Below are 13,428 nucleotides of genomic sequence, written 5' to 3'. Positions count from 1 at the left end.
ATGTTTCATTTATAAAAGAAATTCCAACGTGAAATGTTATTGCAAAATATCCCACTCTCTGACCAGCAGCAGTAAATACAGCTCGGCTGAACCTGTTTGTTAAATGACTGTAACTAATGCCAATCATTGTGCAATGCTCATGTGTCACTCGAGATTTACCTCAGGTATAAATAAGACCTTATTTTGAAAGCAAAAGATCTGCGTCTCAAACACTAACAGACAACATTGCTTCCCTCCGAAAATGGGACTGCCGGTGATCATACAGATAGAAAACATTTACTACCCTATTCTTGCAATAGTTGGTATTCCTGGTAAGCCACATCTAATCTGTTATTATTCATCTTTAACAGTGTCTTATTGTGTCACTGTTCCTGCTGTCGGTGTATTGATAATATTTGTTTGTTTTGATGTGATTGATGTGCAGACACTGATTACCACCATCAAACAATTAATAATTAGAAAACTCCAAGTTTCCGACATATTCTAAATGTAATAACCTGACGGGCAGCACAATTTCTTCTGAATTATTAAGTGATGCAATTTAGGTGGGATTGCGTCTCCTTTGTAGAAATTCTTGTAATTTTCAGAAGTGCAATACAGCGGATTATGGAAACCTCAGCAGGCCAGGTAATACATGTGGAGAGAGAAACACAGTTGAAGTTTCAGGTCGATGACCAGTTCTCATGAAAGATCATCAACCTAAAACATTAACTATGTTTCTCTCACCACATATTCTGTCTGACCTGCTGAACCTTGATAGCGTTTTCTATTCTTATATCTAATTTTCAATCCAGTCAAATATTAGCATCGCACTTGTGCTCTGGATGGCTAATATTGGTGAAAAGTACAAAATATCCATCAATGTTTGTTTCCCACAAACTTTCTTGGAAAGCGCCCGCAGCAGTGATTGTTTCTCACTGTAAATAGATATCCGAAAATAATGGTCACATTTGCCACTGTATTTTGGTGAAAGACGAGATCTCGAAAAGCGGGTAAATACTTGGAAAGTTCACAATAACAGGGCAACCCAGAAGGCTGCGAGTGTGGAAACTGAGCGGTATTAGATGCTGCATTGAATTGATGCCATTTAATGGTGTGAGCCAACAACAGTAAAGGCCAACACACTGCTTAATTCCCAAAGTCAAGGTGCGGCAACGTTTGTAATGATTGCACCGGCAGCTATGGGGGAATGTTATTCTTTACGGCCGGGTCAGACGGATACGACAAATTGATGGTTGGAAACACCACCTTTGAATAATCCGATGGATTTTCCTGCCAATTATTATCAAATGAAGGAAAATGCGGTGGGTTGTGTTAACAAGTGGGTCTTGGACAAAATTTCCTTTCAGCCCACCAGCCAACCATTCTCCCGCTGTGGGGCAATGTTAACCTAACCCGCCCCTCAGTAAACTGACATGATCGGCAGCAGCGCTGGTTTAACACTGTGCCGATTCTACTGTCTACTGAAGATAATGGAGAGTAATATTCGGCGGGGAGTAAAACGAGCGCTGCCCTCGATCCCGTGGATTTTTCACCCTACGTGTTCGGTTAAAGCAACCCCGGAGAGAATTTTGAGGGCCAAAGTTAGAAATTCATGAATTTTCATACCAATGAACTGGCGAGAGATCATTCACTCAATGTAAGGAGAGTCAGTAAATTCATCTTCCTCCTCTCTGCAGCGAATTTAGCGGCAATTGTGGTTCTCTCCCGTGGAAGGTGCGGTCTCTCCAGATGCATCACCAGTTACCTGGTGGCCATGGCAACGGCTGATCTACTGGTCCTGATATTTGCTGTAATCTTGTATGAGATTAATGATGCTTATTTTCCGTACTCATTTTTGAACTACACTCCCATTTGCCGTCTCAATCTGTCCTTGTGTTTTGCTTCTGTTGATTGCTCTGTCTGGTTAACTGTCACTTTCACCTTTGATCGATTTGTGGCCATTTGTTGCCAAAGGTTGCGATCAAAATATTGCACCAAAGAAACAGCAGCTCTTGTTATAGCATTGGTGTGTGGGCTGAGCGTTTTAGAAAATGTTCCAATCTATTTTGTATTTGCACCTCGGGAAATAATTGACAATATACCATGGTCCTGCATTGTAAAATCAAGCATCTATTCCTCACCGATATGGGTAATATTTCTGTGGTTGGAAACAGTTTTAACCCCATTTGTTCCATTTGTGTTCATTTTACTGCTCAATGCTCTGACCATCAGGCACATTGTACTGGCCAATAGAGCAAGAAGGCGACTTCGTGGAAACAACAATGCTGAGAATCACAATGATCCAGAGACGGAGAACCGAAGGAAATCCATAATTTTACTGCTCGCCATATCTGGCAATTTTATACTTTTATGGATGATCAGATTCATATATTATATAGTTGTACAATTTGCAGATACTCAATTTTTTGAAGCCAATTACAATAACCCTTTCACTATTATGGAACTATCCGGGTATATGCTTCGCACTTTGAGTTGTTGCACCAACACGTTTATTTATGCAGTGTCCCAGAGTAAATTCAGAGATGAGCTGATAAATATCATTAAGCGTCCCCTGGGAATAATAACGCATTTATTTAAGTAAGTTAAATGCCTTCACCGAATTAAAACACAACAGGGATCATTTTAACTGTGGGAATGAATGCAAAAGGGGCAATATCGAATTGACCGCAGACCAAGCAGCATTGTCGTAAATAGAAAGGAAACAGGAAGTGATGTACAATGGGCAGCTAATGTGATACAATCCATTCGATGCTTTCATTCCAAACTAAAATCACTCCAATTACAGCCCTGTAAATAGACCCAAAATGTTGAATAGAAATGTGCACAGGATAACTTTCCGGCGAATTGCTCACCATCAGTGAAATGCTATGGACCGGAGTTTCCTGTTTCTGCGCTCGCCAGCATGATTTTATTTTCAAATAAAATGAAAAAACGGGGGACAGGGCTTGCTAGTTCGAGAGTGCAGAAACTGCAAAATGCGGCCGTGGTAATTCAGAATTAAAGAGGGGATAATCTCGATAAGAATCATTCCATACTCTCACTGCTACTGCTTTAAGGTGACTGAGTAGGTGAATATTATTACATGATGATATCCATCTTTATAACATTTATTCAGGCAAATAATTCACTGATTTTTGTCCATTCCTGATTGAATGCGGATTCTGAAGTCTTATTTCCGATTTACAAAATCGTGAGCTACGATTTCAATCCATGGCTTACCTGTTTACAACCTCTAGCACACAATAAAATGTTTCAGAAGAGATACCACAAAAAGCACTGTCTCCACCACTTAATGATAATGCTGGGGCTGTGGGTTAGATCTGAGCTTCGACAGGATTAGGAGGGTGGGATAGATTTTGGTAACATTGTTGGTGTTCTACAATATCAGGGAGCTGGTGTTGGAGTCCTGTGGCTCACCTGCAGGGCAGTGGGTAAGTTTAGATTGTGCCCAATAGAGGCAGAAGTCTAGCATCAAGTAATATTTGGACACGATTTTTAGATCTAGAAAAATCAGTTTATGAATCCAGGATTAAGTAGCAGCTGTTTTGCAGTAAGTGTGCTGAGGTGTGACAGTGTGACAGGTGCCAAAGAACGAGATTTTAATTGACAGATGAGAGAAGTGGAATAAGATGAGATGTTCAAAGGAGGAGAAAGTGTCGGAGGAGTAGAGGGAAAGACCAAGTTACGATTTGGTGATGAGAACCACACCGCCACCACAGTGGTCTCAGCGGGGCAATTGGTGGAAGATATAGCCAGGTGGGGAGGCTTCATTTAAGGGTAAGGTGTCATCATCCCTCAAGCAGGGTCCGTCAGGGCCATTATGTCGATGCAATCATCAATGATAAGCTCATGAATGGCAATGGTCTTGTTCTCAAGTGAATGGACATTCTGGAGGGAGATGCGGAAAGGGTCGGTGATGACAGCCTCACTGCTGGCGTCCACAGGGTCAGCACTGGGAGGGATAAGTTGGACGCAGAGCAGATTGACAAGATTAGCCTCCATTGGCACATTGGGAGGGAAGCTCGCTGGGACAGTGGCATGGGAAAGTTGTGGTTGCTGCTCGTAAGGAGGTAGCGATGTGTGCCTCTATGGGCCCTTCGTAGGATGCCAAGAGAGGCACAGCGTGAAGCTGTAGGTGTATCTAAGAGGGAGGAAAGCCTCCGACGGCCGCAGAAGAGTAGTGAGGTAGATGGGTAATGAAGGATTGGGGTAGCGATTTGGGAGGGCAGAATGTCCGAGAGAGGAGAGACGAAAGGAGGCATGACGGCAGGAGAGAGCGGTTAAGGAGGGGTAGAGAGGAAAGGATAAGAGGGCGGGGGAGTGGAAAATTATTGAATGGCTCGGATCCTGAACGGCAGCCAAAGTGTGCATGTGAATGTACACGGGAAAAACTCAGGTTACATTGTCCTGTTTAAATGTGGAAATTATTGGGATGCATATTTTCTGGTAGCAGCGAATAGGTTGGAAACAACAGCAGGGAGACCGGGGTCAAAGTCAGAGGTCCTATGGAAGGATAAAGCTGACGTAGTCACTGTTCCTGCTCACAAAGGGAGACTGTTTACCTGAGGCCAATGTCGGAGTCAACCCTTCAAGAGATAAATTCAAAATGAAATCAAGTTTGTGTTCATTAGGAATGTATCAACATTAACAAAGCATATTTTAAAATCCTTGGCATGTTTTTATTCTGTGCGGTCATTATGTAATATCTAAAGCACCAGTTTGCGAAATTATAGATGAGATTTGAAATTGTTCCTTCAATGTTAAGAAAGTTAGTAATATTTTAATAAAGTGCCTCAGACATAAGGCATGGGTGAAATGTTTTTGCAGATAGAGTTGTTTCAGCAATAAAGCAATTGATTCCCGATGATTATTTTAGCCTGTTCTTTGAGGGACCCTCTCAGTTTCTGGTTCAGCAACTTTGTAATCTAAGGAGTGAAATCCAAATGTTAGACCTTCCCGTGATGATGGTGCAGAGGACAGTACAGATAATGAAGTGACATGTTCATTCTCTCTTAATGGCTCTTCCCCTTACAGGTAGCTCTCCGTTAGCTCCCACGGTGCCATCCATAAAGCGGCCATTTCCCAATCTTCTGTTATTGCTGCTCTTTAACCAGTTACACTGCAAGATGTTGGATGGCTTCAGTTCCCTCTTCCCCTCAGTGCCAGTGGGAAACATCTGCTGGTCGCCTTCCCTGATGAGCTGGCTGGATGGCCCCGCGTTCTGCAACGCTGCAGGAAAGGTTCTGAGGTTAATTGACACTGGGTGGGGGGAGGGGCGTTGCTTGGGATTAAGCCGAGCTGGGAATGGGGTATTCGGAGAATTGGTCCCTGGAGAATCCATTCCACGTTTTCTGGCGGGGGAGCAGTCGGAAGTGTGTGCCACTATTGCTGGGAGTTGGAGGATCCCAGGATCTGACAAGATTTCGGTGGATGGCCATGAATATGAAATTAACTTTGTCAGAAATCTCTCTGTAGATACTGAAGTCAGCGATTTCTCATCGGTTCTTGAAAATAAATAAAGTCTTTCAGACTAACAACAACTGACTGCTTTAACAGACAAACATTGAATAAATTCAGAGCAGCTTAACGTATCATTTAATTTCAAAGATTCAATAAAAACGTTAACAATGATTTATACTGTTGGCTTGTTAATATTGAGATGCGAAAGAGGCAAGAACTCAACGTAAATTAACGATTGTTTGTTTTAAAAATACAACTGTACAGACAATCGTCAGGTAAACATAGTAAAGTGAAGAAATAGAAACAACACAGCCAGTAAGTGCTTTATCAGCGAATTTCCACTGAGACAGATTTTAATTATCTATATATATAAAACGGTCTGTCTTTCCGTCTGTCTTTCCGTCTGTCCGGCTATACAATCAAAAGTTATAGAGCGTACCTACACATATGTTATATCAAAAGAAAGCTTATCATTAGGGGGCTCTAATAGGCATATTTACTTTTTGGTCAGACAAAAATTGTTCCAACAGTATACAAAAAACATTCAAAAAAAGGACAAAATCCGCTCATTAGCGTTGCGTGACATGATGGTTAACCAATCCTACAGGGGATAGCGTTGAGTGACCTGATGGTTGACCAATCGGTGCATCAGAGGTCACAAATTTTTTGGTCTCAGTTTCTTTTCAGCAGGGCAGGAACCGGGAGGAGCGGGAAGTCGGCGTAGGACCAAGGGGACACAAGACCGGGAAGTCAGCGAAAGACCAGGGAGGTAAGACAAACTGGTAAGTACTTTCCTCAAACCTTCCTAGAAAGTAAAACCAAAACTAGTGGGATTTGGTTAGTTTAAAAAGGAATAAGAGGAGTACAGTATACATTGGTCTAAGTAAGCTTCGGGAAAACAAAAGTCGATAAATAAACTAAAACTAGAAAATTAAAAAGTAATATAAGGGTTAAGTCATGGCAGTAGAGCTCGGACCTGTGTCATGCTCCTCCTGTAACATGTGGGAAATCAGGGACGCTTCCTGTGTCCCTGACGACTATGTGTGCGGGAAGTGTGTCCAGCTGCAGCTCATGTGGGACCGCATGACGGCCCTTGAGCTGCAGATGGACTCACTTTGGAGCATCCACGATTCTGAGAGGGGTGTGGATAGCACATTTAGTGAGTTGGTCACACCGCAGGTTAAGGCCAGCGTAGACAGTACATGGGTGACCAAAAGGCAGAGCAAGGGCAGGAAGGTAGTGCAGAAATCCCCTGGGGTTGTCTCCCTTAGCAACAGGTTCACCGCCTTAGGTACTGTTGTCGGGGGGGGTGACACATCGGGGGAAGGCACCAGCAGCCAGGCTCATGGCACCATGACTGGCTCTGTTGCAAAGAAGGGAGGGAAAAAGAGTGACAGGGCTATAGTAATAGGGGATTCGATTGTAAGGGGAATAGATAGGGGTTTCTGTGGTCGCGACCGAGACTCCAGGATGGTATGTTGCCTCCCTGGTGCAAGGGTCAAGGATGTCTCGGCGCGGGTGCAGAACATTCTGGAGGGGGAGGGGGAACAGCCAGTTGTCGTGATACATGTTGGTACCAACGACGTAGCTAAAAAAAGGGAAGAGGTCCTACAAGTAGAATTTAGGGAGTTAGGAGCCAAGCTAAAAAGTAGGACCTCGAAGGTAGTAATCTCTGGATTACTACCAGTGCCACGTGCTAGTAAGAGTACAGAGAACAGGATAGTTAGGCTAAATACGTGGCTTGAGCAGTGGTGTAAGAGGGAGGGTTTTAAATTTTTGAGGCATTGGAACCAGTTTTGTGGTAGGTGTGACCTATACAAAAGGGACGGTCTACACCTGTGCAGAGATGGAACTGATGTTCTCGGGGTAATTTTTGATAAAGCAGTTCGGGAGCATTTAAACTAGTATGGCAGGGGGCTAGAAACCTATGTAGTGAAATAGAGGAAAGTGAAAGGCAGACAGAAATAAATGGTAAAAGGGTGAGGAACAAAAAACAAAGGGCCAAACTAATTCATAAAAAATGTGAGCATAAAAAAAGCCTGAGGGTTTTATACCTTAATGCGAGAAGCATCAGGAACAAGGTAGATGAATTAGCTGTGGAAATAGAGGTTAATAATTATGATCTAATTGGGATTACGGAAACATGGTTGCAGGGTGAGCAGGGCTGGGAGCTTAACATACAGGGGTATTCAGTATTTAGGAAGGATCGACAAAAAAGAAAGGGAGGAGGGGTAGCATTGCTAGTAAAAAAGGGGATAAATGCAATTGAAAGGAAGGATATTAACTCAGTTAATACAGAATCTATATGGGTGGAGCTAAGAAATAGCGAGGGGCGAAAAACATTAATAGGAGTGGTATATAGGCCTCCAAATAGTAAAATAGAGGTTAGGGAGGGCATCACGAGGGAAATTAGAGAAGCGTGCAATAAGAGCACAGCTGTCATCATAGGTGACTTTAACTTACATATAGATTGGACTAGCCTAATCAGTAAAAATAATGAGGAGGAGGAATTCCTTGAGTGTTTAAGGGATGGTTATCTGGATCAATATGTCGAGGAACCAACTCGGGAACAGGCTATATTGGACTGGGTACTGTGCAATGAGAAGGGACTAATCAGTAATCTTGTTGTACGGGGACCCTTGGGTCAGAGCGATCATAACATGATCGATTTCTCACTCGAAATGGAGAGCGAAGAAATTGACTCAGAGACTAAGGTCCTGAATTTAAACAAGGGGAATTATGATGCCATGAGACGGGAACTGAGTAGGTCTGATTGGACAACGTTCCTGGGAGGACTGGAGGTAGATAAACAATGGCAAACATTTAAAGATAGAATGACAAAATTGCAATAATTGTTTATACCAATCTGGCATAAAAGGAAATCTAAAAAGGTGACTCAACCGTGGATAACAGGGGAAATTAGAGACAGCATAAAATCCAAAGATAGGGCGTATAAAATAGCCAAAAAAAGCGCCAGAGCGGAAGATTGGGAACAGTTTAAGATAGAGCAAAGGAGGGCAAAGGGCATAATCAAGAGGGGCAAAATAGCTTACGAAAACAAGCTGGCGGAAAATATAAAAACTAACTCCAAAAGCTTTTATAAGTATATCAAAAGGAAAAGACTGGTGAAAACCAAAGTTGGTCCATTGCAGTCAGATACGGGGGAATATATAATGGGAAATAAGGAAATGGCAGATCAACTAAATGCATACTTTGGGTCAGTCTTTACGAAGGAAGACACAAAAAACCTCCCTGGGATATCGGGAAAAATAGGGACATTGGCAAAGGAGGAACTGACGCAAATCAATATCTCTAAGGATATGGTGTTAAGGAAGCTAAAGGGATTGAAGGTGGACAAATCCCCAGGGCCTGATAACATGCATCCTAGGGTACTGAAGGAGGTGGCCCTAGAGATAGCGGATGCACTAAGGATGATTTTTCAGAATTCATTAGACTCGGGAACAGTGCCCATGGATTGGAGGGTAGCTAACGTTACCCCACTATTCAAAAAGGGGGGTAGGGAAAAAGCAGGTAATTACAGACCTGTAAGCCTTACATCAGTTGTGGGCAAAATGCTGGAGTCCATCATTAAGGATGAAATAGCGGAGCACTTAGCAAATGGGGACAGGATAGGACAGAGTCAACATGGATTTACAAAGGGTAAATCGTGCTTGACTAATCTATTGGAATTTTTTGAGGGAGTAACTGGTAGAATAGATGGGGGAGAGCCAGTAGATGTGGTGTACCTGGACTTCCAAAAGGCCTTCGATAAGGTCCCACATAAAAGATTAGCATGGAAAATTGAGGCTCATGGGATAAAGGGGAAAGTATTGGCGTGGATAGGGAACTGGCTGTCAGATAGAAAACAGAGAGTTGGAATAAACGGCTCATTTTCTGAATGGCAGGCAGTAACAAGTGGGGTACCACAGGGATCTGTCCTGGGCCCCCAGCTGTTCACAATTTACATTAATGACCTGGATCAGGGAGTCGGATGCAGCATTTCCAAATTTGCAGACGACACTAAACTAGGAGGGGGGGTGGGCTCAGAGGAAGAGACCAGGAAGCTCCAGAGCGATTTGGACAGACTGGGCGATTGGGCGGATAAATGGCAGATGCACTATAATGTGGACAAGTGCGAAGTTATCCACCTTGGGTGCAGGAACGGGAGGGCAAATTATTATTTAAATGGCAATAGATTGGGAGAGGGGGAAGTACAGAGAGACTTGGGTGTTCTTGTACACCAGTCACTGAAGGCGAGCATGCAGGTGCAACAGGCGGTCAAGAAGGCAAACGGTATGCTGGCCTTCATAGCAAAAGGGTTAGAATACAGGAACAGGGATACCTTGCTGCAGCTGTACAGGGCACTGGTGAGACCACACCTCGAGTACTGTGTACAGTTTTGGTCGCCTCATCTGAGGAAGGATGTTCTTGCCATGGAGGGGGTGCAGCGGCGATTCACCAGGCTGATACCAGGAATGGCGGGAATGACCTATGAGGAGAGACTATGTAGTTTAGGGATGTACACACTGGAGTTTAGAAGATTGAGAGGGGACCTCATAGAAGTGTATAAAATTCTGACAGGTCTAGACAGACTGGATGCAGAAGGAATGTTTCCCTTGGCGGGTGAGAACAGAACTAGAGGACATAATTTAAGGATAAGGGCTAAACCATTTAGGACAGAGATGAGGGGGAATTTCTTCACTCAGAGAGTGGTGAACCTGTGGAACTCATTGCCACAGAGGGCAGTGTACGCCAGCTCATTAAATATATTTAAGAGGGAATTAGATATATTTCTACGGGCAAAAGGGGTTAAGGGTTACGGAGAGAAGGCCGGGACGGGATACTGAATTAAAGGATCAGCCATGATCTCATTGAATGGCGGAGCAGGCACGAAGGGCCGAATGGCCTACTCCTGCTCCTATCTTCTATGTATGTATCTATGTATCACGGGGGCCATTTCATTATGTGTGTGGGCGGGACTAATCATTCTGAGCTCAGGTGAGTGGCCGCCATCTTCATTCCCACTTTCTGTGTGATTATTGTCTGGGTGGGGCCTAATTCTTCAGCGGCTATAAATAAATTAGTTTAGCCTTCTTTGCTCAACAAAGAGACGGACAAAAGAGTGAGTACACGTGAGCCAGTTGAAGGAGGATTGAGAAGTGAGTGAAATTTCTGGTGTTTTGTTAGGAGCGCTTCTTTTTAAAAAAAAAGAAATTTCAGCTGCTGTTGGAGCACTTTAACCAATTTTTTTAAAAGAAAAAAAATCACCCAATTACCCAATTAGGTGCCCGCCGTTCTTCACACCACTTTAAAAAAAAACAAATTTCGGTCTTTCCCCGACCCGCTCGCTCCCCCCTTCCCCACCCCCCGCCCCCCCCCCGGCACGGACAGCATTGCACGCTCTCCATGCTGGCCATTAGCTTCACCGAGAAGCGGTCTTTCCCCGACCCTCTCGTTCCCCCCTCCCCTCCCCAGCATGGACAGCATTGCGTGCTCTCCGTGCTGGCCGTTAGCTTCACCGAGAAGCGGTCTTTCACTGACCCGCCCGCTCACCCCCTCCCCCTCCCGGCACGGACAGCATCGCGCACTCTCCGTGCTGGCCGTTAGTTCACCGAGAAGTGGTCTTTCCCCTCTCTCCTCCCCCCTCCCCTCTCTTCCCCCTCTCTCCTCCCCCTCACCCCATGCCTCTCTCCTCCTCCCCTCACCCCCTGCCTCATCTCTCTCCCTCACCCCCTGCCTCTCCTACCCTCCCCCCTGCCTCTCCTCCCCTCACCCCCCTGCCTCTCCTCACCTCCCCTCCCCCCTGCCTCTCCTCCCCTCACCCCCCTGCCTCTCCTCCCCTCCCCCCTGCCTCGCCTCCCCTCACCCCCCTGCCTCTCCTCTCCTCACCCCCTGCCTCTCCTCCCCCCTGCCTCTCCTCCCCCTGCCTCTCCTCCCCTCACCCCCTGCCTCTCCTCCCCTCACCCCCTGCCTCTCCTCCCCCCCGCCTCTCCTCCCCTCACCCCCTGCCTCTCCTCCCCCTGCCTCTCACCCCCTCTCTCTCCTCCCCCTCTCGCTCATCCCCTTCTTCCTCCTCCCCTCTCTCTCCTCCCGTCTCTCTCCTCCCCCCTCTCTCCTCCCCTCTCTTACCCCCCTCTCTCTCTCTCCTCCCCCCCTCTCTCTCTCTCCTCCCCCCCTCTCTCTCTCTCCTCCCCCCCTCTCTCTCTCTCTCCTCCCACCCTCTCTCTCTCCTCCCCCCTCTCTCAATTCAATTCAATTAAATTCAAATCGCTTTATTGGCATGACAAGTTACATCTTATGTTGCCGAAGCATCGAAAAACATTCATGTTTGTTCACAAAAATACAGATCTATCCATACAGTGTATAAACAGATATATCCCTGAGTGTATAAATATACTTTCATATAATTTATATATACTCTTTTCTTATATTTAGTGGTTGTCCCTCTGTTTATGGCAAGCTGTAACATAGTGTGCCGCTAGTGTTACACAATTTCTCTCTTCCCCTAGTAGGTATGGGAGTTTTTGGTCGTCATTCAAATTTCTGAATTCCGGGCATATTTTTGTGAATTTTGGGTAGAAATTCTCCCTTATGCCCTGATATTTTCTACAAGCTGTGAGGAAGTGCATCTCTGTCTCCACCACTCCCTGACTGCAGTGAGAGCATATCCTGTCCTCTCTTGGTAGCCGTGTCTGCCTGTGTCTACCTTTTTCGATCGCCAGGTTATGTTCACTATGTCTGTACATTGTCAAAGTTTTTCTCAGTTTGCTATCCTTGACCATGGTCAGGTAATCAGCCATGTTGTATTGTCTGTTTAGGGCCAAGTAGCAATTGAGTTTGCTTTGGGTTTTTGTTGTTTCTGCCCAATATGACAGATATTTTTCCTTTTGCTTAGCGACGATTGTGTTGGGTCGAATTCTTTGTGTTACGCTGTCACTGTCCTGGGGCTGGTTATTGTTAGTAGTGTTAGTAGTTACTTCACTGAGTCCCAGGACTATTTGACTGAGGGTATTCTTCTTTATGGTCCTCTCTTGGCATTTCAGGGCTTCGTAATGATAGCATTGGGGGTTGCTCATTTCAAGGTGTTTCCAAAATTTGGTGGCTCTTTTTTGGATAGTGATTATTAATGGATATTGGCCTAGTTCTGCCCTGCATGCATTGTTTACGGTTTTCCTTTGAGTCCGGAGGATACTTTTACAGAATTCTGCATGTAGGATCTCAATTGGGTGTTTGTCCCATTTTGCAAATTCTTGTTGTGTTAGCGGTCCCCACACCTCACTGCCATAGAGTGCAATTGGTTCAATTACTGATTTGAAAATTTTGAGCCAAATGCTAATTGGGATTTCTATTTGGATTGATTTTTTAATGGCATAGAAAGCCCTTCTTGCTTTCTCTTTCAGTTCATTCACAGCCAGTTTGAAATTTCCCGTAGAACTGATTTTTAAGCCCAAGTAGGTGTAGTTAGTGGTTTATTCAATTTTGGTTGTTCCAAGTGTGAAATTTATTTTGGGTCCCTGATGTCTGGATCTTTGCTGGAACACAAGGACTTTGGTTTTTTGGGGATTTATTGTCAGGGCCCAAGTCTGGCAGTACGACTCCAGCAGATCCAGGTTCTGCTGTAGACCCTCCTTAGTTGGTGACAGCAGAACCAGGTCTCTCTCCTCCCCCTCTCTCTCTCTCCTCCCCCCCTCTCTCTCTCTCCTCCGTCCCCCCCTCTCTCTCTCTCCTCCCCCCCTCTCTCTCTCTCTCCTCCCCCTCTCTCTCTCTCTCCTCCCCCCTCTCTCTCTCTCTCCTCCCCCTCTCTCTCTCTCTCCTTGTGCTGCAGAATGTTGTCATTGTACATAGCCTTTATTGCCTTCTTAAAGGTTTGTACGAACCTCTCAGCCAATCCATTTGTGGCTGGATGATATGGGGCGGATGTGTAATGCCTTACCCATTCTTTTTCAAGAACCTCTGGAACTCTTC

At 45.0% G+C, this 13,428-nt stretch overlaps 1 protein-coding gene across 1 annotated transcript; it reads left to right on the top strand.

Moving 5' to 3' along the window:
* The first annotated feature begins 226 nt into the window (after positions 1-226).
* On the top strand, positions 227-2,584 carry LOC147095583 (putative G protein-coupled receptor 139). The gene is made up of 2 exons (XM_085973971.1): positions 227-311; positions 1,680-2,584. The coding sequence occupies exons 1-2, from the start codon at positions 242-244 to the stop codon at positions 2,582-2,584; spliced, it is 975 nt and encodes a 324-aa protein (XP_085830097.1). The 5' UTR covers positions 227-241.
* The last annotated feature ends 10,844 nt before the right edge of the window (positions 2,585-13,428 follow it).

The sequence above is a fragment of the Somniosus microcephalus genome, unplaced genomic scaffold, assembly GCF_052327205.1.
Source record: "Somniosus microcephalus isolate GS21.2 unplaced genomic scaffold, FLI_Smic_1.0 unresolved_chr1, whole genome shotgun sequence".
Lineage (NCBI taxonomy): Eukaryota > Metazoa > Chordata > Chondrichthyes > Squaliformes > Somniosidae > Somniosus > Somniosus microcephalus.
Note: the sequence above shows the minus strand (reverse complement) of the source record. Positions and strands in the feature narration are given on the sequence as shown.

Excerpts from the sequence above, each read along its gene's own strand:
- LOC147095583 (XM_085973971.1), top strand. The coding sequence starts at position 242 with ATGGGACTGCCGGTGATCATACAGATAGAAAACATTTACTACCCTATT. Across the intron at positions 312-1,679 it reads TGCAATAGTTGGTATTCCTG|CGAATTTAGCGGCAATTGTG; the intron begins GTAAGCCACATC and ends TCCTCTCTGCAG.